The 27,454-nt window shown below is 37.4% G+C and overlaps 1 protein-coding gene and 1 long non-coding RNA gene across 3 annotated transcripts in view; one reads left to right on the forward strand and one right to left on the reverse strand.

Moving 5' to 3' along the window:
* Positions 1 to 27,454, reverse strand: part of LOC148645348 (uncharacterized) — a 52,383-nt gene that overhangs the window by 10,266 nt on the left and 14,663 nt on the right. The gene's annotated exons all lie outside the window — the stretch shown is intronic.
* Positions 1,045 to 14,663, forward strand: galr2b (galanin receptor 2b). Its single transcript, XM_088612795.1, has 3 exons — positions 1,045 to 1,254; positions 6,411 to 6,801; positions 12,572 to 14,663. Exons 2-3 carry the CDS (start codon positions 6,428 to 6,430, stop codon positions 13,335 to 13,337), a joined length of 1,140 nt encoding a protein of 379 aa, XP_088468921.1. The 5' UTR covers positions 1,045 to 1,254; positions 6,411 to 6,427; the 3' UTR covers positions 13,338 to 14,663.

Below are 27,454 nucleotides of genomic sequence, written 5' to 3' on the forward strand. Positions count from 1 at the left end.
CTGTAAAAATAAGTCTAGGATGAAGACAATTCGTTCATTAAACATAAAAGCCCCCCTGCATCTTTACTTGTTAAACTTACTACAAGTTTAACAAGTAAAGCTAATGCAAGCTAATGCAGACAACAATAATGAAGATCAAACAATGGAATTGTTAAGCCTTTTATTTTACCAAGAATATTTTTATTTGAATATCTGCCTCCAAAAGGTTTAAATTTCTAAACCAAATAATTAACTATAAGACTATTAACCAATAACTAGTGTTAGAGCTGAAAATTCATTTGTCAATGGCTCTGATTTCTGCAGTTTGTATGTCCTAGATTTACCATTCAATTTCATTGCAGGAAATGTAAAAAACATGATGTGTTTTTAAATAGATAGTGACATATACAGTGAGAGGCTCATCTACATACTTTATGTGGTATGCTGATGAACTTGGCAAGAATCTCAACTATTATACAGAAACAAATGTGTTCATTTTTAATGTTTCTTAGACCAAGGCTACTTAAAACCTGTGTGTTGCTTCCTAACAAAATTAAATGTAAAATTTGATAAATTTTTCACTACACTAACACATACCCAAGTCCTGAAGGTCATCATCAGAAGGTGATACATCTACAGCTCTTAAATGTGGAATATACTCAAATGTTAACACAGAACTTCAAAAAAATAAATCTGCAACAAACTATCAATCGAATAACATATGAATAGGCTCACATGACTAGACCAATTATTATTTTTCTTAAAGAGCCTTTGCTTTACAGATGAATACTGATGTATTGATTATGATGAATATTGAAGGAGTGCTAATTAGTATCAGATAACAAAAACAAACAGGCTACTATTTCAGGACCTTTTCCTCTTTTAAGTTTGCCAATATGTGGGATCAATAGTGCCAGAGGTTACCTTCCTCTCACTCTCTGAATAATGATGAAAAAAGAGGTTTCTGGCATGTACTGCACATTCTACAGGCTTCTCTGCATCTTTAGTGGGATATATAATCTTTGTCTGCAGTGGGCAATGAAAATTAAACCGCTAAAAGTGGAGGTGGAGCTTTTGCACATGAGAAACAGAGAGGAAGAGAGGAGAGAGAGTGAGAAAAGCAAAAAGAGGAGAGAGGGAGGGAGAGAAAGACGGAGAATGCTTAAGAGGAGGAGAAGGATTGTATACCAGCTGTTTTCGTTAGAAGTGTCAAAGAACACAAGAAGGCAGTGCTGAGCTCGAGAGGATTATCAATCTGTCAGATCAGTTACATTGGTGAGTACCCCAGCCTGCTGCTAGATACAGATCACAGAAAACGGTTCTGTTAGAAATGCTTAAGTTGATGTTTCCATAGTTTTATGAAAATTAATACTGCTCCATGCCCTTTTCTACCTTTGAAGTTATCAGGATCTGTCTTCCTTTAGCCTGTGTGTGAGTGATGATGAAGGTGATGATGATGATAATAATAATAATGACTGCTATTATCTGCAAAGGTGTAGTTATCTGCAATTTACCATCTTCCAGACACATTATTGGAAATGTGAGATTTTAGGATAGCCTTGCTAAATGACATTAGTTTACTAAAGCACTATCAAGCTGTAATAGTAATAACACAGAGATAATAGATTTTAATAGTTATTCAGTGCAGGATTTCATGATCATTGTCAGCATTCAGTATTCATTTATCACTACTAATGCTGATAAGGAAGCATAATATTTGACTTCAGATTACTGGCATTCTAGAAGACTATGAAAAGTGTTTTCAGAGGTTTATGAGTTCTCTCTATTGGATTACACAGATATTGTCGTCATATGAATGTTTTGTGCTTGGTAAGTCGTACCTTAAATATATATATCACTTGCAAGGTAGTTCTAAATTCAATAGCTATTTTGAAAGGAACACAATACAGATTTTTTTAAGCAGCACAATTACCTGTACAAATGGTATTTATTCAGCTAGAACTGTTTTATGCCTTAGTTCATTGACACCTTTGTATATCTTCAGATATTACTGTTGTAATAATCTAGTTACATCAGATTTTATTTCTCAAGTTTGTACGTTGTTGTATGATAATACTGAGGAAGCATTTCATTCTGAAAATGTACGTTTGTATTTTCCCTTAAACATACAACAAAACATTTGACATTGGCAACAATTAATCTAAAATCAGAAAACGGCTTTGTTTTCAATTAATATGGTTGCCTTCCATGGATCCAGGAACAATTAAAAACCTAGATGAAAGTATCAATGCAATGAAGACATTTATTGTTAAAAAAATCACCTTTCTATCCATCTCCCTTTCAACCTCTGGTGTGATCTGTGATAAGAAGATATAGATATGAGATACCACACAAAATACACATTTATAATACACAGCCTTTAACCTGATGTGGGATTACAGTCTGTGACTCTCTCGTAGTAATATGTTTGATCTCACACAGATGACTTTGTGACTCATGTTTTTGTTTTGTTTTGGGCTGATAATAGATATTCTCCTCTAATTGGAGTTTTGAATATGATATAGTGCTGAGGTGTGTCTTATACTGCACCAGGTGAGGAATGAGGGTAAATTAAGACATTCTACTGGGATTGCATTCCCGGTATACTTACAGAATTTCCCCTGCATGTAATGTATTCTCTTTAGAATGGCCCTTAGCTATTGACAAAATTCAAATGTAAAATGTTTTTTTAATAAATATTAATTCACTTACAGATAGAGTATGGGTTTGTCAAATGCCATTAAAATGAGCTTTTCCATATATACCTACTCATAAATAAAATGTAATATACTGTGCAAGAATTATCATTATGACAGATATGTACTGTACGTCAGTCCTATGTCTCATCAAGCTTCCAATGCAATACAATCACATTTGATTTCATGTGAGGAGCAACTGCAGGTGAGTAACCTGAACAGAACAGGACATTTATTATTCCACTGCAGGATAATGATCTCTGTTTTCTAGGCATGTAGACTGAATCCAACATATTTGCAGTCTTTCCTGTTTTTTTTTCTTTCCAGCATCTTAACAGTTAAAGAATATATCTTGCTCCCTTGCTCTAAAGTGGACATGGCATTCAAAATTCACTCACACTTATACTTGCACTGTAATACTGTAGCATAGGTTACTCAATGTATCCTTTAACAATAGGACTGTAAAAGCAGTCCTAGAGTATTCCATAATAATAGTGTGAGATTTCAGTTCATCTCTGAAGTTCATTTTCACATCCTGCTATGCTTAGTAGAAACTCACACTTCAGGTTCTTACAGAAGGTTAGAATACAGACTACCAGCATTTTCCCATTTCACCTTTATGTAATGTTAGTCATTGCTAAATCATTTTTATACCAAAGGTACTGCTTACTGAACACAACATCAGAGCCATGAAACACCTTGTCCTGTATATATGAGTCTCAAATATGACATTACTAAAAGTAATGCATCTTACAGTTACTTGAGAGTTCAGCACATTGAGCTGTGGAGAAATAAGAACTCTCGCCACAAAATTGCTTTCCATTTTATGTTCTGTTCGCCTTTGCTTTTTCCTGGTTCTCTTCTGCAGTTCCCATGAACTGTGGGCTGTATGCTCATTTCCATTTTCAGCTGAGTTATTGGTTAGATTTGTGTCATTCTTCTCCGTGTTTTCTTGATTGAAATAATGGAGGACTATTTGGTGTCAAGATAGATTATGGTTCAGGCTCACTGTGCTTTTAATGCACCACATCTAAATAACCCATCAGCTGGCAAGTCATAATGCTAATAGAGTGTGTACTACATGCATAGTTTCTGAATCCTACTCAGACTGAAGCTAGATTAGATTGTCTGATGTCTAATGGACATAATGGAATTATCACATTATGCATCAAAGCATTATCATATCTATAACACTTTATATAACATTTTTTTTCAAATCCTCTGATTTATCAATCTGCATTTTTGCACCCTTTGTACACATACTACATGTGCATGTTTTTGTACACTTTTCTCCCTGTTAGCTTCATGATATTTGACTCTGTGTGCATCCTTGAGTGAAATTACAGATAAATACATATTTCATACATAATACATAAATTACAGATAAATACATAATGCTTTGTTATTTCTTGTGCTTGCTGTACAGTGTCATCTGATGAGTATGAGAATATCACCTCATGAATGAATGAAACTGGTTATTGTACTGCATGTATTGGGTCTGTGTACATCTGACGAGATGAGGTAAATATGAAATAGACAAATACATTTCCAACACCATCCATTCTGTATTTGAAAACAAGATTTCATTAAGAATCTCTTGTAACGGCCTATTATTACATTAATTTGAACTCCTTGAATACCAAAGTAAAATCAATCATTTATTTTTTCAGCATAGCAAAATACAAAGGCTTTGTTACTCATTATGTGAAATGATGCTCCTATAAATTTGACTTAAAATATTCACCAAAAACTCTTAATAAACATCTTTGGACTGTTATGTACTAAACACACATTATTGAAAAACAGATATTTATGACCACCTTGTACAAGGTACTGGTAATGATCACTGTTAGTCTAGCATTAAAAAAAGAGAGAAATAGAGATAGAGAGAGAAACAATGAGCAAGAAAAACCAAAATTGTTTCAGTTACATTTCTGAACAAATCTTTCGAGAAAATCATACACTAAAAGTTATCATTCTCTCCAGACTGACTGAGTCTCGTGTTGAGCATACAGAGGGATACTTCAATGAAAGCCTATTAATGTTACAAGCTGTTACTTTTCAAGCACATCATTGGGTGACACATACACGATTTTTGAGGTTCTTTTTAAGAGGCCAAAACAACCAGATCTTGGCTAGAATCAAGTACAGTATGATAACAAAAAGATGTTAAATACTTTGGCAGTTTCATATTTACCTGTCTATTTTTTAGTCTATTAAATATTACATATATACAATCAAATATTTCACTAGTAAATCAAACATTCCTTTGAATTAATTTTCTTTTAATTTCAAACAGCTTCTACTTGGTGTGGATTTTGAGCTTCACTAGTAACAGTCTAGAAATGCTATACAGTATATATGCCTAAAAATAGTCACACTTCATGAAATCCAGTTATTTACTCAACGTCGACAGTCATTTTTTCACAACAACAGAGAGACAGCGTGCCCTTTGACACTAAAAAGACAGCTTTGTCTCAGCTGCGTGGGTTTTCATCTTTTCATTTTGCCTTTTGGATTCACTTGTCAGCAGAACTGACAAAGGTCTGGGAAAAACACAGGTATTTCTGAAAGGTTTTAATTAGGTTGCACTAGAAAAACAAACAGCTTTCAGTTTGACACGTAAACATCTGCAGAACTCTGAAATTCATTTTACATGTTCCTTCAGGAATTATCCAGGCAACATTACCGGTGTGAGCACAAATTATCCTGACATACTTTAAGGTGTAGTACAATTAAGATTATAATTCATGGATTTATCTTCCTGTTTAAAAATACTGTGCTATACTGTGCTTTAAGTAAGGTATTGAGTAGGCCTGGGTGTGGTGGAAATACTAGAAAAATGGGAAAAAAACCAGAAGAACTGTGGTATCCAGATGATTTGCGTATCAGGGAACCAGGAGTTTCATATTAGAAATGGTCATATTTGGAGCTGCCACCTCAGAACCCTTCCATGTGTTTAAAGAACAACCCTGATGTGCTGATATACAGTATTTGTGTAGTTCTGTGGAACCAGCTCAGAGTGCACATTATTACCCATATAGACACCATGGCTCTTTCTTTATTCCATCTGTTTTGTGCTTCATTCAGTATTTCCACCAGTTTAACAGAGTCCAGTTAACTTCATCCCTCCTGCTGTATCTCCCTTTCTTCTCTTCCTTAAATTCATGTGACACACCCTTACTCTGCAGAGAGCTCTGCTCACGTCCCAGACTGTGATGTTTTCAGGGCTTGCTGGGTCACAGTTGACTGGGATCTCAAAGCTGTACTATCAGAGAAAAGCCAATAAAGTACTGAGACTTCAAGTCTTTTACAAAAACAGTATCCAAAGCACGACCAAACTCCCTCCTTTTAGGAGGAATAATATAAGCAAAAAGAATCCTTAAGAGAACTACTGAACTGCAGTATTACTTACTTTATCCTTTCTAGAGTGCAAAATAAGCCATCACCAAAACCCAGTCTGACTCTCGGGTCCTCTTCAAACAAAACACCCTACATTAGGCTGCAGTTTAATTCGTTTTACATGTTATGCTAATTTACTCATGTTTCTACCAAAAACACAGCACTGTTTATTTCCCTCACTTGGTGAAGACCAGTAAACCAAACACAGGGCAAACAGAGTCAACACTCTTCTCAAAGCTATAGGATGTGTCTGTCGATATCCCAGGGGGCACTTATCACACACAAAAGAGCAGGCAGGCACGTATCTCTAATGCTACGCTTTGTTTTGTGTAGGAAATCTTCACACAACAATGGCAGATCACGAAGACCTTGGCAAAATGGCTGGACACTGGAACGCCTCAGAAAACTACCAGTTCAACCCTGCCAGCGTCATCGTTTCAGTGGTCTTCTCTCTCATCTTCCTGCTGGGGACCATTGGGAACAGCCTGGTCCTGGCTGTGCTCCTCCGCAATGGCCAGATGGGACACAACACCACCAACCTGTTCATCCTGAACCTCAGTGTCGCCGATTTCTTCTTCATCATCTTTTGTGTGCCGTTCCAAGCTACCATCTACTCCCTGGAGGGGTGGGTGTTTGGGTCCTTCATGTGCAAGGCCGTCCACTTCTTCATTAATCTCACTATGTATGCCAGCAGCTTCACACTAGCTGCTGTATCAGTTGACAGGTGGGCAACTTTGTGTATATTTGCATGTGTTTCACTTGTCTTGTCCATAATAGAGTACTGTGATTATCAAAGTACACAGTGCCTTGCAAAAGTATTAATGGTACATTGACTATAGTATTTTATGATATTATGAAATTATGAAATTTCAACATGATGCACTTTTTAATCCTCTTATTAAAAAAACATGAATGCTTGATCTGAAGACTCATAATGGTAAGTTACAGTAAATGTCAGAGAACACTGAAGTGAAAAAAAAATGAAATACGTTGTGTGCATAATAATTCAGGCCTGCGAGCTCAATATTTGACAGAAGCACCTTTGGCTGCAACAGCAGTTGCAATTAATTTTGACTAAGTCTCCATCAGCTTTGTACAGCGGCCTGGTGGCATGTTTGCCCATTGGTCTTTGCAGATTTGCTCAAGCCTTGCTCTGGCATCCCTTATGGATAACAGTTTTCAAGTCTTTCCAAAGACACTTAATAGGACTCAAGTCAGGACAAAGTTGGTCACTTTCTTAAGCCACTGCAGTGTAGTTTCTGCCTTCTGTTTTGGGTCATGGTGCTACTGAAAGGTTAATTTTCACTCAAATTTTAATTCTGTCCAGTCTCTGCTGGAAACACTTTGCATGATCCTACGATCACCATAATGAACTTTAAGGATGGCGTTGATGGATTGATGAACTGTGCTGGTTTTGCCCAAATGTACTGCTTTGCAATTACACTACAAATTTGTCTCATCCGACCACAAAACCTTTTCACATATGTTTGCGAAATCACATAGAACGCTTTCTAGCAAACTGCATGTGAGATGTTTTTGCCAATCTCCTGGAGGCATTTTCTCATGATTAAGCTCTGTGTCGCCGTTAAAGCCGTCATGAACCCCACAGTGGCAGCCCGCGCCAGTTTCCTCCCAGCCCAGACCCTCAGTTTGAAGAGACAGCCTGATATCGGCTAGACAGCATGATAAGCTTTCACTTCTTGATGATGGAATAGACTGTGTTCAGAGACTGCAGTACTAGAAGGGGTGTAATGACTTTAGCCCTAACTTGGTTTCAAAACACTTTACTCATCATGGCTGAGTCTTTGTTTGAAATGCAGTGCTGTACTGTACCATGTTACCTCAAAGAAAAAGGTATTTATATTCTGAAAACATAAGAACCACCATTACTGCACACAGACTCTGACCACTCAACTAATTGTGTGGATCACCAAGGTAGTTTTTTGCAACAAAATTAATTCAGGTTTCTCGCAGCACTTCTTACTTCTTTCTAGTAGTCTTTTACATTAGTTGCGTGGGGCAGGTTGAATTGAATTCACCTATATTGCCCCTATATATCACTCATATTGACAAAAGGGGATTTGTCTTGCACATCAAGAACTCATACATTACAGTATATGACAATGATACAATACAGCAACAGTACAATACCACCACAATACCTGGAAGGAGGTTGTGTATAACAAATCTGGATTTGTAATCCAAAGAGTCATGACTGTAAGCTTTAAAGCAACAAAATGAGCAAGGATCTGCATTATTTCGTAATGCACTTTTGTAGTACTAGCTCCTATGCTTGAATATTGTCTGTGTATCTGCATTACTCTGTATATACAATATACTGTACAGTACAGAGTTAATTAGAATTGTTCTTTGGTAGTACAATGTTGAATTCCGGGTACTTGACTTTCTCATTTTCTTTGTTTATTGATGGACATAACATTTAAGGGGGCTATTAAATTTCCTAAAAGCACACAAGTTTGTTATAACGTTAAAAAAATGTTTTAAGTAGAAAAACTAATGTTAATAAAAATCTGAGAGATAAAATTGAACAGAAAGGATATAATCCATGCATAAACTGCCTCATGAGACTTGTTTCACATTTGAGGGGATTGATATTTCACCAAGTTCGTTGGTGTTAAATACACCATGAGGTTGTATCCTCAAAACACTGAAATTCAGATTTCTCTTATTGTCTGTGACAGATCTCAATAAAGTTGTAGTCTTGTAGTTATTTTTTAATAACTGGATTTAAAACATACTATTCCAGTGCTGGTTTGTGTGCTGGAGAACAGTAATACAGGCTTGAAAATTAGTCAAAAGAAACTTTGGGCCCCAGATGTGGATTTGTGATTGACTAGTTTTTCAAAATACTCCTCCATCCATTGTGTATTGACACTGCTTTTCCTTGGTCAGGTCACCACCTTCCTTACATCATGAAAAGACTTGTCCTCTTGTCGTGGATATTCTGGCCATAAACGTTAAAGTCCTTGTGGCAGTAAAGACACCATGGACAGGCTTTGTGTCTGGAAAATGCCACCCTCCGGTCCTGTGCTCTTGGGTTCTGTCCAATCGCACCAGCGGCTGTATGCAGCCATGTTGTAGCGCTCCTGCCTTGCATCAGACACACTCTGGTGGTACATTTATTTTTGCTTTTATCAGCTCAATGGTCATTATTTCTGTGCTTAAAGTCACATCAAAGTGTTCTCTATTGTAAATATTGCAGTAGCTTTTGCACTTCAATAGAAGTAGTTTTGAAACAAACAAATGCCAAATGGAATGAATCACACTGTATAGCTGTAAGCTGTAACTCTAACCACTTCAATACAGCTGTGTCCTTCACCAGTCTTGGAAATTCTCTGAGAAATGTTAACAGTTCCACTCTGGTTCTGTTATTATGAAAAAAAGAAAATCTGAGGAGAACAACTCTTACAAATAGTGCCTGTGATAGTTCTGGTGAGTTATATTATTGTACATAGAGCCTGAAATTTATTTCTTGACTCAATCTCTAAACCTACTGTATATGACAGTCCTCCAGGACCTAGAGGGAGATACTACTTAGAATTTGTACTTTAATCATCTCAATCAGACATTTAAAAACTACAATTTGCAGTAATAGACTACAAAAGTCATGGATCAGTTTGCAGTAACAGAATACATTGCAGTAATTGTAAGGATCTGTTACTAATGTGCAATAATAATCATTTTGCAAGCTCTTTACAAGTCTCCGACATTTGGTTCACAGTATGTTCTTGACCAAGGACTCAATGGTGCAAAGTTATAATTCCATTCATGGGAGTATGATTGAACTCCACATTAAATCACTCATTCCACTAAAATGTAGTGGATATCCACATCCAACTGCACGCATTTTAGGTTAATATTCTGACTGCACTGAGAAAGTTCTCAGAGGGATGAATTAATTTTTCTTTATTAATTTATCTGCATTAAGGATGTATACCTGTATTTCCTTTTGGAACTATTTGAAATTTCAATGCAGATCACTTCCATCTTTAAAGCTGGATTCAAGCTGGAGTCACAGCAGAGAGTGACTTGAATTACAAGTGTCATGTAACTTTGGAAAGTCAATGTTTTCCAGGTGAATATTGCTGTGCACAACTCCCTCGTTAAATCAGATATTTCTGTATTTTGGCATTCCTGTCTTATTCATTTTTTTCCACTTTAAATCTCATGACTAATGACTCCTGCTCCCCAGTGTCAATTTCAGTCAAATGTTGGTCTATGAATACGATCAAATTTTACTTCCAGCAGTGAACAATACATCAGGTAGATGATGTAACTTTTATATCGACTTAATCTTTTCTTTCAGAGTTTTAGAACTGTACCAAAAACTTCTTTATGTTTTTAATTTCATGGTCCAGCACAGTTCCTGTGTTTTGAAATGAGTGATTGCTGAAGGCAGAGTTTCTGCAGGGACACCTGGAGGTTAACGATTATACTGCATGTTAGGAGCCCTGTCGATCAAGCCAAGAAAAAGAACAAGCCTTAACTATAATTGGAATGGGCTATGATGAAGTGTTTTATGAAAAAGACAACAGAAATAAAAATAAAATGTGATTCAGATGGGGGGACTTTAATAAACACTTTAATTAGTCAATTACATTTCAGCTTTATTTTCTTAATTAGGATGTTAGAAGTACTGCACAAACAATATTCCAGGACTATCTAAAGGGCTGTCTCAAGGACACAGCTTTGGTTTCTACTTCTCAAAAGCTGTTCCAACTAATCAAGTTCTTAATTAAAAATCTGTCGTACATAACTTGCTCCCAGAGCAGGTATATGTGTGAACCTGACAGCAGTTTCTCATTAACCTGGAAATAATTGTTTTTTTTAATTGCAATCATGAGATTGTCTGTGCAGTATCATTAATTTTATCATAAGAAAGAGGGTACAGTGAAATCACTTTCTGTACTGATTCTTCCTATAGATCACATACATGTTTCCAGGTCTTTGATTATTTTAGTAGTAATGTAATATCTATCTGGAATAGCTTGTTCATTGTATGAGTTGCTATAGCCAGTGTAGCACTGAGAGTAAGTTTCTTCTTCTTAGTAATACCTGTGAGACAACAATTTAGACTTGAAACTATAGGTTTTGGTTAAGGCAGGTAATTACTTGTGTAACAGACAGCACTGTCTTGGACTCATGCTATAGATCATTCCATTATGTATCATCTTCAGAGTTTTGAAAGACTAGTCATGATTTATAATATTGTTTTATCTGCTTTAAATGACAAGGTTTACTGATAGTACCTCAGTTCTGAAAGGAACCAGTAAGAACAACTAACTTTTTCTCTTTTTAAAATGATTAATCTACACTGTATATGAATACTCCAGTGAACAATTAAAGTACATTTGATTAAATTAAATGTGAAAATTCCCAGCTGCTGTGATAATCTGGCCAACCACAAACATGTATCAGATTATTGTGTCCAGATGACAGCCTGTAGAATTTGCCAGTTTTACTGTGTTATTCCCATCATTCTCTTACTACTACGTGTGTGTAGGGATGCAAGGAGTCACAGCGCAGTCCAGTGAAAGTCTGAGATGATGAGAGAACACTGAAAGACACACACAACGTGTATTTCCCAGAGCACCTCGTGTCACGGAGTTTTATAGCTTGATCTCCGCCATGGCTATCTTTTTGACCACCATAGGGTTGGTTTGAGTGCTCATTTCCCTTACGGTCCAGTGGCTACTCCTGATGATGTTATCCCACCTTTCAGCTATGTCTGAGATGTCACGTACGACAGCAGGTGTCAGTTTAAAATTCCCTCAAGCCACATCAGGAGTACGGACCCCAGGGCAGATTCCTACACGTTAATGATCCGTCCATTTTGGTGGGGAAAAAAAGACTCCTCTCCCACTTGTAACTCAACAAGAAAGAAACTGGAAGATCTCAGTTCTCCAGAATTAGCTACGATGGCCATTCTGCTGGAGAACACTCAAACAGCACAAACCAGATTTCAAATAAATTTGCATCCCACACCTCGCTTACCAGTAAATAACATTTAAAAATAATCTGAATAATCTTATCCAGTGAAGATGCATTGCAGATACGTAATACATTCAAAGTAGGGAAAAACAGGTTGTTGTTAGGGAAGGGTTTTATGTGCTCACAGTAAATGCTGTGCTATAAAGTGATTTATTCTCTATGGAGTATTTTCTGTGGTTCGTTCTAGACACTGGTCCTCAATTAATATTCGTGGTCATGCTGCCTGTGTTAGGTTAAAAAATAAAGCATAACAGGAGACAGGTATAAAGCTTACACACACCAAAATGTGTTCCAGAAGTGTTTGTATGTACAGTATATCGTGGCCGGCTTAAAAATATCAAATACCATACCTGCTGCTTTAAAACATTAGCACAAAATCACACAGATTTTTCTATATACTGTACAGTCTATTAATTTGCAACTCAAGTGAGACCCACTGTTCCAATTTGCACAGCAATGATTCCCTCTTCCTTTCTCTGCAGATACCTGGCGATCCGCTACCCCCTGCGGTCAAGGGAACTGAGAACGCCGTGCAACGCAGTGGCAGCAATGGCTGTGATCTGGGGTCTCTCTCTGGTCTTTGCTGGGCCTTACCTGAGCTACTATGATCTCATTGATTTTGCAAACGGCAACGTGTGCGTTCCAGGGTGGGAAGAATGGAACCGCAAAGTGCTGGACACCTGTACGTTTGTATTTGGCTATGTGATCCCGGTGCTGATCGTAAGCCTCTCCTACACGAGAACAATAAAATATCTCTGGACAGCTGTGGACCCTCTAGACGGTATGTCAGAGTCAAAGAAAGCCAAGCGTAAAGTGACCAAGATGATTATTATCGTCACTGTCCTGTTCTGTCTTTGCTGGCTGCCCTACCACGTAGTGATTCTGTGTTACCTGTATGGAGACTTCCCCTTTAACCAGACTACCTATGCCTTCCGCCTGCTTTCTCACTGCATGGCCTATGCTAATTCTTGCCTCAACCCTATTGTCTATGCTCTGGTGTCTAAGCACTTCCGCAAAGGGTTCAAAAAGGTGTTCAGCTGCATCCTGAGTAAGAAAGCGAGAAATAAGGTACATGTCGTGCATGTGGCTCACACAGTCCCGGGATTTGAGGCGGGATCCACAGAGGTTTCCCATATGAACGAGGAAAACATGAGGCCAAATGACTGTGAAATGGGAAACCATTCTTCTGCCATTCCACAAAATGCCACGGTGACAATCAGCTTACCATACCAGCAACATCAGAAATGAAAAATTGGACATGTATTTACAGAGAAACATATGGAACCTTTATAAGGAAAGTCAACTGACTTAAAATGATGGCGAACTGCATGTTACTTTTTCTTTTTAGCTTTTACATTTTTCTTCTTGTTTCATTCTTACAAAATTCTGTTGGACTTTAATCCTATTTATGGATTGTATCTCTGTAAATTGTGAAGGTAAAAAGTGATTAGACTTTGTTAGCAATGTTGACTACTAAATTATTCATCCTGAACATTATTGCTCAGGATGAATTTAAATTGATTTTTTACTTCTTTCACTGGCATCTCTTATGATCTTGTTATGGTACTAAATTTAATATTTTTAGGATTTCTAAAACTAACAGAGTGTCAATATAAACCACTTAACTGTTGTAAAAATATCTTCAGCATTCCAATGGCTATGTTACAAATCAATTAATGTGGCAACATTTTAATTGATAACAAACATGTTTACTTATTTAAAAAATGATATATAGAATACATTTGGTTACTATTTCATTCCATACATACTAAAAGTGAAGATACATATTTAAAGATAAATATGAATAAATATCTCATTGATGATTTTATGTGATATAACATTCCTCTGTATAGTTTGGTTTAAAGATTAATCAATTAATAAAGCAAACTTAATTCTAGCTGGACTTTTACCTACATCACAAAATAACTTGCTAGAAATGTAGATTCTAAACAACTTTGTAAGCACTAACAGTTCAGGAGATCAAGTTACACAGTGAAAAAAATACTATGATCACATTTCCTCATGCACACATATTAAATTTACACCTACATTAGCTGTTAATATTCTAGATGAATGTAAGCACCTTTATTGTGGCCTGCAGTGTGTCTACCACTAATGTAGAAAGCAGGTCAGAGCATTATGTTTCTGCCTGCATTCCATTTAGAGGAGTATTGCTCTCGTAAGGTTATTTTCTGGAATACTGTCACTGAAGATTTTATTGCTCCTACATCAAACAGAATAATCAGTTTGGAGCTTGGGGATAAAACGCCTACCAAGACACAAGACACTAGCACAAACTGAACAAAGGTTTCCTGAGATACTGCAGTGAAACAGCAAAAAGAAGTCTGTAGATTTCCCTATAGAAGTTCCTGAAAACCACATTCCCTTACCCTGAATTGTAAGACACACAAGCACTTTCTACTGTATGGGCTATGCAATGTACTTCACTTCCTTTCTTGCAAATGTTTTGTTTTCTCTCTTTTAGAAGCGGCTTTATTCTTTGGTATTTGATATATAAGTGTAGTTGTAAAAATGACTTGGAACCACAGGAATAAAGAGAACTGTTTGCTTGTTTTTGGCAGCTGTTTCCGAGACATCTCAACTGGCTTTCACCCTCCAGGCTTCACTTGGAGAGTCTACTGCTCAGCACAGTTGTTCCCAAACCTAAACATTTTACACAGCACTGGCGCACTGGAGCCTCTGCACCCAAATATAGATACAGAATGCAAGATTTCAGCAGCATGTACCATGCGCAATTAAAGTTATGGTTCTCAGGACAGATAAGGGCATGAGGAATACTGTATATTCAGTATTTGTCCAGTTTCTCTGACCTTGGTTCTCTCCATAATGTTTTCATACCAAAGAACATGTGATCCTGCTTTCTGTCTTCTTGCAATACTGCTTCATTAACTTTTAACACCTTCTTACAGTATTAACTGTGTTTTGAACATTATGTAAAACACCAACACTCATAACTAAATATGTGTAGAATCCAGTTCCTAGTAAATAAGATATATTGTGTACTGTACTTTGCTTCCTTACCTGCTCTGCACTACTGTTCTTTTCACCATGCTGTATGCTAAAAAACCTTCGTGCCTGTGATTAAATTTGTGAGACCAGAGTAAAAGAAAACTGGAAGTTCTTCCTAAATCAGTCAAGCACTTGTCATGGTATTGCAAATGACAAATTAAATGGCGAATGCATTTCCTAAAAAAAAGATGAAAACATGATATTATACAAACAAAATATAACATATAAAAAATAATTCACTACAATTTTAAAAGCCTGCCCTAATGCTGAAGGGAGTGCTTTGTATCGAGAGAGGTTCTGCACATAAGCACCACCCTGCACAAATTAAATGAGGTGAATTGGTTTTGCACTATGCCTTTCACAGCAGACTGTGATGTATGTAGTATAACAGAGTCAAACAAGTTACCCACCCATGTTGTTTCAGCTGATACCCTGGCTCCAAGCAGGTTACATGGGCAAAAGGACATTCTCTCATCTCCAGTTATTCACTCATGGTCTTATGCCCTGTTGCTGAAACTGTGATTGGCTGCCAGATTCTCCATCTGATGTGACACTATGCAGAGGAGACAAGGCTCTTTAAAGTAGGTGGGCTATAGCCACCTGGAGATGGTTTTGTTTTGCACCCTAAATCGAGGATAGGCACCAGTTTGCCCCAAGCCTTTCTAAGAATAAGCAGCTTTCTGATAACAGATGGATGTAGAAATAATGGTAAGCAAAAGGCTTTTAAAGGAATATTCAGACATGAATATGCTGCCACTTTCCCAAGTTGCAATAGTGTTAGTATTTCACTATTTCTATTGGAAACACTACCCAAATGAGTACGCCATTAAGCCTGCTTTTGGTACACATGAAAGAGATTTAATTAAGGACAGAAGCTTGAAATAGCTGTTGTAGCTTAATTTGTTTGCAGAAAGAATAAAACCACACTGCAGCACAATACCCACTTTAAAGATGAAACAAAGTGGATAAACATAATAAATCGATATTTTGTTGCAGAATGCTGATAAGGAACCACATTTACACATCCCTCTACAGTTAAGAGTACGATGAATAAAGGTCCATTATGTGTTTCTAAAGATTTTCAGCTTACTTCCTCATTTGAATATCTTGAGTTGAAGGATGAATCAGTATAAGTACCACTTCCCTGTACTGTGGACTGACATGTACCCTATTTAAAAAGGTTAGAATCATTTGGACGGCTGATTCAGGCTTGCAGTGCCCTTTACCCTCATTTATATTCCACTGACTGCATCACATACTAGTTCTTTCCCATTCTTGCGGCCTTTCAGTCACTTTAATTAAAGAACCCATTAAGAATGCAATGGAAATTTTGAAAACTTAGATGTACTGTGGGGTGAAAAAGTAAATACACCCCCTTAAGATGTTATGTTTTCACATATTGACACACACAGTATTTGACCTTCACCTAGTCCTCTCCAAGTCCTAACAGTAGCGACCACTAACATCAGTGATATTCAGTGGTGTCGCCAAAAGCCCAGCTGTATTCTTTCAGGTGGAATTAGAACTGGAAGCTTGTCACGAAACAAAAGACAGGAAGTCTTGTGCAGAGTTTTGTTTAAATATGGTCTCTTAATAGTAATAATAATAATAATAATAATAATAATAATAATAATAATACATAAATAACAGAGACGATTGTGTGCTTTCAATATTGGAACAATATAGTGAAAGTGGCCAAATTAATTCATAAAAGATTATTGAGGGTGATAAAAGCAGCTTGCTGTAGCAAAAGAGATGCAAATTATACTGAAATGTGTAGAAACAATCCAGTCTAGCCAACAAAGTATCCACAGTTATTTGTCATCCAGAATTACTGTCTACCGCTGTTATTAAAATTCCACCGTCAACTAATTGAGAACATTTTAGAATTCATATAACTTCTCTATCATTTAAGATGGTGTTCTAAATGATTTCTGTCAGCATGGTGATGAAGTGTACAATTTCAGACGACAATTTTAATCACAGTTCTCCAGGCTCCCACTCCAATAAAAGTTCCTTTAATACTGGAGAAAATGACTCCTCTCTCCCTTCAGTGGGTGTATGTGCACCAAGAAATTCAAATACAGTTTTTTCCAGCACTGCCTGAATTCTAAGTAAGCACCCTTTAACTACTTCATTGACGTGAATAGAACTGGGTAAAAAAGCTTTGCTAATAAAAACTACACCTCCACTGCATCAGCACAATTACTAAAATTGTTATCTCACTACCCCTCAAGCTCTCCATCTATTGGACTTGTACTTTTTATAGGGCTTCCATGCAAAATGGAGAAAATAGTTTTTATGAGTCACACATATACAAATATATATATATATATTTATGTACTGAATATTAAAGTGTCTAATCAGTGGTTTAGGGTGAAAAACAGTTACTACTCAACTTCCTAATGGATTACATTCCCAATTACCTAGGAGGTTAAAATTTGGGAACTTGAAAATTACTTGAGCTTTTCATAAAATATTTCAGAGAAATAGAAGAAGTCCTGTTTAAGGGATTTTGACAACATAGTTTGGTACTGTATACTATTCAATCTACAGTATATGTCATGAAAAATTAAAACAATAGCCTTAAGTATAAATCAGTAGATGTGCAAGTAAAGCAAAGTCGTTGTGTTCAGGGGCAGAAACAGAACCTCAATATCAGACTGAAAATCATCAGGGAACACACTGTGGCCAGGAGCACTGTCAAGCACAAGTAAAACCTTGAAAGGCTCATTTCTGAATGTTTTACAAAAGCAGTCAGATCAGCCAAAAACTAGGAAAGTATATATCCGATTCTAATACATACTAGGAGCCACACCATTATATTATGCAAATGAGCTCAAGCCTTCAGATATTAGGTGAAGAGCCAAAGGACACCAATGGACGGATGCCCTTTCAATCTCACATCACACTTCTGGTGCCTGGTATACTTTAAAAAAGACCAAAAACTGGAGTGAGGATTCAAAAACCAGAAGAATTTTACATAAAAATACCAAACACATTGTTGGCACCTAAGACATCTTAGTTATCCCTGGCAATGTTACTTACTGTGTCTTTGAGAATGTTGTTAGCTGCTGATATACTGTAGCACATGGGATTTGAGTGAATTTCCTGATGAATGCCACATTGTCAACAAACATTAGCGTTAACGGTTTTGGTGATTGAGTCAGAAACACTTTTTCTTGGTTACACACACGACTGCCTGTGGGTGAGCTGAAGACTTTCGCCTGCTTGTGATCGATAGAGTCCTTGGTACTACTGTAGCTGCCAGCAAGGTGTCAGCATGCCTCAGTCTGACTCCAGGAATCACGCTAACGTTTCAAACAAACAAACAAAGATGCAGAAAGGATGTGTAGTTTGTATTCTTCAGAATTGCTCATCACACAAGAAGAATTTCTGCTGCGTGTTAACTTTATTTTCAGATGGACTCTGTCCAGCTAGAGCTGTCTTAAAGCAACAAGTCTAAGTAAAAGAGCCCAATAGCAAGATGTCGGTGTTGCGCCCTTTTTACTGAATCCCAGGTCAGGTCTATCAAGCACAGTGACCACAGCTGACCAGCATATTGTTTTGTAAAACAGGTCTGTAGAAAACTCCTTTCTGAGTGGCTTCACTGTAGATGAAAACAGACTCTATAATAGCACTGTAAGGGTACCAATTATTATTCTGACTGATAAGACAGCCCCCATTCCAATATCAACCAGACTGAAAAGCAAAGTATTACTCAGTGTGCACATCAATGTCTGTACCATTCTGCTCTATTATTTTACATCTCAAAGACAAAGTTGTATTATTTAAATCTAAATAATCTTACCCACTGCCTGCAATGTACAATTCCAAAGTAATGTTTTCTATTAGAGTAACTAGCTGCTGTTCTTGACCTTCCTACAGCTTATATGAGGTAGCTCAGCCATTAGTGGGCCAGAAGCTGATTTAGTAACATCAATTATTTTTCTCTTGATACCCCTTCTGAATCTTCCTACTGAGGTAGACAAGACAACCCTGTTGCTCACTGTATCATACAAATTAGTGAATTCAAAACCACATCATAAGAAAGGCACATCTTTTCTAATTAGGCCCAGAAAACATTGCCCATACCTGTCCTAAATTGAATGGCTAAATAAACTGGGAAACCATTCTCCACTTGGAGCTTGTAGCTGTTTCAAAGAAAGGTCGCTGTACCTTTTAATTACAAGTATTCTTTTAAAGGTTTGCTGCTTGGGTCAAAAATGCAAGTTGACAATTACCTTTTCAAATGTAAATGGCACAAGTTAGCTTTGATCTGTTTTTATTCCAATAACAATGGTGTTAAAATGATCAGTACTGACTGGTAACCAATGAGGCTACATTACATACAGAACAGCGACAAATTAATTATCTTCCCTTTTCAGAAGCACGTGGGGCAAAAGTGGTGTATATGCATCGCCTATTAACTGATGTTCAATAATGGCTGTATATACTGTACATACAAGGTTAAATTATCAGGGAAAGGTGATTTTGATCTGAAACTGAAGATCTTCACCATGCACTCACAAGTTGAAGACAAGTGTCTGTATTTCCAACAGGTCTTGCTGATGGGGTCCTAGTTAACATCAGTGTTATACTGTGCCGACATGCACTGGTATTCTTTTAGCAGAGCACTTTATTTCAGCTGACAGCTGTTCAGAATAGTGCAATTACCTTTGGGAATACTACATATGTTATTACTTTCTCTTTTGAATTGTATTACTTCCATTAATGATGAATTATTGGCCAGCATAATATAAAAGGCGTTGTTATACATTTTTCGACTTGTGTTATAAGCATATACGCATCTTCTGAAGGTCTTGCATAGATTTGGGAAAGGTGATGGAAGCTTCTGAAAAATTCTGTGATGTTTCCAGATAATTTGAAATTCGAGGATGTGGTGCATTACAAATCACTCAGTTTGTAATCCGATTGGTGTTGAATCCAAATCATTACAAAGGGATTGTCAAACATTTAAAAGCCCTCTTTATGCTTTAGGAAATCTGCAAACTGAACATCAATATCATCTCCGAAAGGATAAGAATATGATAAAAAAAAGTGTTTTTAGAGATGTGGGATTGACGATGTCAAAAAAACTTTGCTATTGGAAACGACAATCTCTGCAGCTTTCATCATGCATTGTTCAGCAAAGTCTAATTTGTTAAATGTCTTGCCAGACCAAGGTATAATTTCACTCACAACATACAACTACTAGCCAACACAGCTGACTCTGACTTGTGTTTTATTTTCTGAAGAACCTCTTCATCGCTATGATGCTGTTTAGAATTGCAACAGTTAAAACAGTTACTTTGGTTTTTCAGATCAAACAGTTAAACAATCTGGCAGTCTGTACTCAAAGAATAAATAATCAACAGTCCACTTAGGAGGGAGTTAAGGGGAGTCCACTAGGGAGTTAAGATCAGGAAATTAAATAAATAACTGTCAAAGGGTGGTATGGTGATGCCGTAGGTAGTATTGCTGCCCTGGGTACTATCTGTGTGGAGTCTGTATGTTCTCTTCATGTTCATGTGGGTTCCCTTGGGGCTCCTGTTTCCTCTCACAGTCCAAAGACTTACTGGTGGCTTAGTTAGCTTCTGGGAAAACTGGTCCTGGCATGAGTGTGTGTGCCCTGTGAAGGACTGGTGTCTTTTCCAGGATTTATCCCACCTCACCTCACCTCCTGTTGCTTGCTGGGATCAGATCTGGCTTCCTTGTGACCCTATACTGGATAAAGCAGTTAGAAAATGGATTGAAGGTAGACAAGCTGTTTTTTCTAAGTCCCAGCTTTTTTTCTTTCATTTGTAATTTTCTTTTTGTTGCATGTAGTTTATATTCATTTCTAAAAGATATTTTAGGTCTGCCCTTGATAAGACAACCCTGGCTTTATGATGCAAGGAGCACCACATTTTTGAAAAGAAAGCATTTTTGTATATTTACAAGTACAATAAATAAATAATGTTTTACCTGTCTGATTTGTTATCAGTTCACACTGTGAACACAGCATGTCATCTTGCAGTAATAAAATTCAATTGTGAGGACTAACATGGGCAAATTCAGTATCTGTAAACCCCTGCTCATTTCTTCTTTACACAATTTCATACCTCTTAATTTCAGAAACCCTGTGCCAGGAGAAACATCTGTTTCATTATAGTGCTGGACTGTGTCATCAATTAAAGATTAATGTGAAATGTTGAGAGAATTCAATTTCTATCCAAAAAACAAAGTGCCTTGATTGAGAATTCTTCTCATGCAAATGTGAATTTTTGCAGTATCCTTTTTCTGACAGTAAATTAACCTATTTCAGTACGTGTACCAATGTATTCCATCTGTTCAACCTGCAGCCTGCACTCAATCTCCAGAGAAACTTCAAAGCCATTCTTGGCAAGGCTGAGTAGGGAGTTAAGGGACAGCAGCTACCCCAGCGATCAAATCCTCAGTGGGCAGGTTAAAGTAGCTAATCACCTCATCATGCATGTCATTGGGAACCAACGTACCATAAAGGAAAAGTACCATAAACAGAAAGAGGACATCCAACAGACAGGCAGCCAAAGCAGAAATAAAATCCAGCACTCGGCTGGACCAAGACTCATTACTGGACATTTTCCAAGATGTGAGTCCATATCCACACTTCATAAAAAAAAGAAAAGGCTGATCAGACTGGAGTTAATCCAAGTTTCTTGTGCGCAAAGCAGACAAACTACATGATTCACCCGCTTGACAGTTTGCCAGTCCTTCACTGAGTGCATCTCAGCAAACATTGGTATCTATCTGCAAAACTAGGTGGACAGGAGAAAGGGGTCAGAAACCCACAACTTTGCAATCATGAGGTGAGAACCATGCTACCCCTCACTAACTGCACTCAACTACCTATACTGTGTTTTATTAGCTTTTAAAAGAGCTAGATGAAAGAGGACCACTGGACCTTAATTTTGTCTTCATTAAGGCATCTGGCAAGTAAGGGTCTACCAATTTGAGCCAAAGGAGAAAAAAAGTCAAAGCTTACACTCCACAATCTACAAGTCAAAGCTTTCCACACGTCAGAACCGCGGTAAGAGTGATCTGGTTACGAGTGGGTTTCCAATAATGTGACAGATGAAAGACTATTATGAAGTAGAACAGCTCGGAAATGTGCTTCTCCCTCATGATATTCTGATGAGAAAATTCAAAGGACAGTGTTACAATGGAACCATGTTTTCTTTTCTTCCTTAGTGAATACTTGACTGAAATACTCATTAAGCGCATTTAGTTCAGTCATTCAAATTTCATTGACTTGCGTTTTAACATTTTATTTAATCCTTAATGATTAATTTGCTGTTGTAGCACTGAAAGAATTTATTTATTTGCAATGTTCTTATTTATCTCTCTTGGCCTTTCTAAAATTCCATTTAACCTGTGCTTAGAAGTCTGTGCTCCGTTTATTTAAATGGATCATATTGTTTATTTAATCCTTTTATAGATTTGTTGCTTTCTTTTCACTTATCTTTGACCTATATTGTAGATGTGAGAGGCTGTCAGCAAATGTTAGTCTGTTCATTACTACCATGGTAGACAGCAGCTATGGTTTACTCTGTATAAACTGGTGCTCTGGGTTAGTCGGTGTGGGGGTAGAAGTGGAGATATGAGCTCAGCTTACACTAGGGCTTTGTGAGCAAGCCAAAAGGCTTTATTTAGAGCTGAGGGCTGAGAGAGAGACAGAATCAAAAGAGCCAAACCGAAGCAGCTTTGTAGATGTTGCCTGAGGAGCTCATGGATAAGGGACTGAGAAGAAACTGAAATATTGATTATTCGCCCTTTTATTTCTTTTTATCTCAGGAAGAATCTGTTTTTTTCTTTTTACCTTTTCATTTCTGAAAAAAGAACGTTTTTGCCCCAGTAGGTGTGTTAAATCTACTAAAAAGCAGAGTTTTATAACTTTTTTGTTGTGACCACGGGAGTGGGGTAGCGATGTTAAGCTGCATGAATTTCCTAGCATAATCCTTCCTATTCAGGGAGCTTACAAAAAAGTGTATTGTTCTTACGTGTTTTCCTAGCTGTATATGGACACTCAAAACTCAGATAATTAAAGGGTGTTCCTGATTATTTACTCAGGTGAATTAACATCCCACAGAATCAATGGCACCGCCATTTTGAAGAATAAAAACTCGATAGTGATGAAACACAGCATGAAGGCAGAGGCAATGGAGAGAAAAGAGGAGACAAAACACAAAGAAAAGAAAGAGAACAAGGAACATCATCATCATCATTTCCTCCAAGCTTGATCCACAAGAGAGGACCCTGTTTCTAGTTACAACCAGATTCTGGCCCTGATTCTCTTGAGAAAATGATGAATCCTCTTAGGGGTGCATGGTTAAAACAGGGGAATTTATTGCAATTCACTTTTTGGGGATCCATGTTGTAGGAAGATCTATATTTTTATCTGGAAACAGGTTTTTCTTATCCCACCTAGGTCTGTTAAGGTGTTTCATAGTGTGCAATAGGGTGTCGACATTCATCAGCATACTGTGCAAAGAACTGTCTCAAATAGCTTAGCTCAAATTTGCTTGTAACCAAGTTCACCCCTATACCACCACATAATGTACTACATTACTCAGGCTATATGGTTAAAGGACATAAGGAACCCTCCTGTATAAGATAATTAAATAACTAATATAGTGACTTTCATTTAATTAACATCACCTCACCTCAAATAAACAACAGTAATCACAAACATATAGTAATGAGCTGCAGGCAATGCAACATGAATTCCTCCCCTGTGCTCAGGGGATGCCTGCACGTTCTCTGTCTGCCTTCCCAGCTATTTCCCTGTTCACACATCCCACTGTAATGAAAGGGGCAAGACAACTGTCAGTGAGCCTGTAAGGTCATCTCCAGCCTGTCATCCCCCACACCGCTGACACAGAACCTGGAGCGTTCGTTACCATAGAGAAACAAGACCACGCTGAGATGTGGATGCTGGGTAATGGGTACTTGGGCAGGGAGAGGATCGCTCATGAGCTAGATCCGTCTCACGATTCTTGTCTGTTGCGCTTAACAACCTTCAGCTCGGTTTCACTCTGCTCTGCTCGTCTTAACTTCACAGATGCCAAGATCCTACTGCATTTGGATTACAGTGATAGAATTCTGGATTTTCCTGGAATCCTCTTGAACGCATAGTTTATAAATAGCTGTATTTAGTGTAACTGTTAAATATTATTGTTAATTGTATTGTTATGCATTTGTCTGTACATTTACAACTGATGTATTGCTCTATCACCAGAGCTGTGCCAGAGATTAACTTTCTGCATATTGATTGGTCATTTCCTGACTCATTATTTGGTTACAATATTATAAGTGTGTATATCAGAATATTCTGTTAATATACAGTAAACACCAAATAAAACTGAACCTTATGTCGCCTTATTTCTCACACTGACCACTTGTCTGAGATGGATATACACATTTTTGTTTAAGGAAATAACTAGCAAGCTGGCAAAAATGTGTAGCATTCCAAATTAATTAATTGTATGTACGCACTGTAGTCACAACAAGACCTTTGTACCTTTCACAGAGCGTTCTGAAGAAATAACAGATTTCTGTGTAGATCTAACAACATCCAGTACTATTACAGAGATGCTGTGTCCAATGCACAGAATAAATTAGCATGAAAACATGCCCATGTGGTACTGTGTTAAGCCATGCAACACCAATTAATTAGCTTCAGTTTGAAGTGTTTGGTTTAGCTAACATTTCACTGAAGTACCATACAGTTATTCATACAGAATAGTAGCCTATATTTTGAAACAATAAGTTTATCAATTGTAATTTGTATTTCTTTCTGAACTGAAGCAGACGTTTGGCCAGTCTGCACTCATTATACAGTACTTCTTAAAACTTTTTTAAAGACAATATGAATCTCTTCTTACCTGGTCCTAGAGAGCCACAGTCCAGTAGGCTCTTGTAGGCCATCAATCTGTAAGGCGTTTGAATAAGTTCACTATGATCAACTAAGCAAGTAATTTGTTTAATTAAGCTAAAGATCACTTGGGACTAAACTCTGAATATCCTTCTGCCCTCAAGGCCTGGAGAGCTCCAAATGTAAACAGATTACTTGCTTAATTGATCAATAACTTACAGGTGTTGCTATGTTTTAAAAGCAGGCAATCTCTGAGACTAATTGCATTAGGGTTCTCCAGCATCAGGGTTGGGTACCCCTGCTGTGTGATTTATTTTGGTTCTGTAATTGAATTTCCAATTGGTGATTCTTTACCATAAATACTGAAACAGAGATTCCACAACTCATTCAAAAGATAGATGCTACCGTGGAGCAAATATCCAACTGCTGTTTTAAATGTAAACAGCATCCAGGGCTGAGCATCACTGGGGAAGTATCTCAAATAATCCACATCTTCAATTTTAAAGTCAGATTCTGCTCCACTGAACACAGTACAGTACCAGAATAATCACTGTCTCTAGTAGGACTGATTTGATTAAATAGATGGGTCATAAAACTGCTGTCCAGAACAGCCTCTTCTGGAAAAGGATCAATACATCTACTAAATTATTCATTTCTACTCAAAGTTTTCAATACTATAAATCTGGGGAGACTTACTCACAGGTAGCTGTGTCAGTCAGAGGCGAGCAGATGACATCCTCACTGGCTCGGTTTACCCAGAGCAGAGCCGAGACGAATCCGGCATCACCAGCCAGAAGACAGTGCCAGTCCATCCCGGGGCACAAACACCCCACAGTCTGGAAGAAGCCAATTCACCTACCAGTGTGTCTTTGGTATCACCTCTGGGTATCAGTGAAGAGTGGATTTCTCTATGGATAAGATTTAAATGTCACTGTATATTCTGAAACTAACCATGAAGGGACATCAGCTGTTACATACACTGACACTATCACTTCTGGAAAGTTCAGTCTTATTTACATCTTCCAAATATCTCAGAAGAACAATAAATCTTACAGTTAAGATCAGTATCCCTAAATCCAGTTTCATTGTCTATAAAAAAATATGAGATGCCAGAAGCAAAACGTGAGATGTTTTAAATGACTATCCAATATTTTCACCATCTAAAAAGCATTAAAATATTTTTATTTTCATTTCTAAGGGGATGTTTCTAATCAGCAGAATGGGGCACGTGTCTGGATAGAAGGGAAAATGAATGGAGCAAAGTTAAGAAAAGTCCTTGAGGAAAACCTTCTGCCCTGTGCAAGAAAGCTGAAACTAGGATGGAGGTTCACCTTTTAGCACATCAACACCCAAAGCACACAGCCATAGTTACACTGGTATGGCTAAGCAACATTCAAGGAAAGTGTTCTTAGTCAGAGCTCTGACCTGAATCCAATCAGGAATTTGTGGTATGACTTGAAGATTGCTGTCCATCAACAATTCCTGAGGAACTTGACAGAGCTTCAACAACTCTGTAAAGAAGAATGGTTACATACTGTATTACCAAATCTAGATGAGCTAATTTGGTAGAGACCTATCCCAACAGACTTAAAGCCATGGATTCTGCTAAAGGTCCTTCCATCAAGTAATAATTATATTTAATAATAGCTTACACTTATATAGTGCTTTTCTGGACACTCCACTCAAAGCGCTTTACAGGTAATGGGGATCCCCTCCACCACCACCAGTGTGCAGCCCCACCTGGATGATGTGACAGCAGCCATAGATGGGGATTATATTATGAGGCCATGATTGGTAAGGGCCAATGGGAAATTTGGCCAGGACACTGGGGAAACACCCCTACTCTTTTCGAGAAACACCCTGGGATTTTTAATGACCACAGAGAGTCAGGACCTCGGTTTTACATCTCAGCCGAAGGACGGCGCCTCTGGTGCAGTCATAGATTTTCTATAGACACCATAGGCTTTTCAGAAGACAAAAATCAGTCTTGTTGTGAGTGATTGTTCACCTGTAGTGCATATTAAACTATAGTTTTATTCTACACGTCTGTAGAGTTATTTTAAAATTCTCTTTATTTTACATTACACTTAATACAGAAACATATACATGTAAAATGTTGATACTTCTAGATATTTTACATCAAGACCTTCAGTCAGCCATACAGATCTTTTTTCTCTTTGTTTATTCCTCCAAATAAGCAAATTCTTTGGCCCTTTCAGTATTGAAAAAGCTCAAGGCTTTTTAATTTAAAATGTAAGGCAGCACACTGCACCACATGATTTAAATCTTCATACAAGCCAGTTGTTGAGCCTTAATAGAATTGCGTGGGTGTATCACTATGAGAACACACTTTTTTTCTCATATTCTGGCATTTACTCCTTTGGGAAGTAGCAGAAAAAGCACAGCATCACAGAACTGTGTGACTCTTTTCTAAAAGTAG

The sequence above is a fragment of the Lepisosteus platostomus genome, chromosome 19, assembly GCF_059453375.1.
Source record: "Lepisosteus platostomus isolate fLepPlt1 chromosome 19, fLepPlt1.hap1, whole genome shotgun sequence".
Lineage (NCBI taxonomy): Eukaryota > Metazoa > Chordata > Actinopteri > Semionotiformes > Lepisosteidae > Lepisosteus > Lepisosteus platostomus.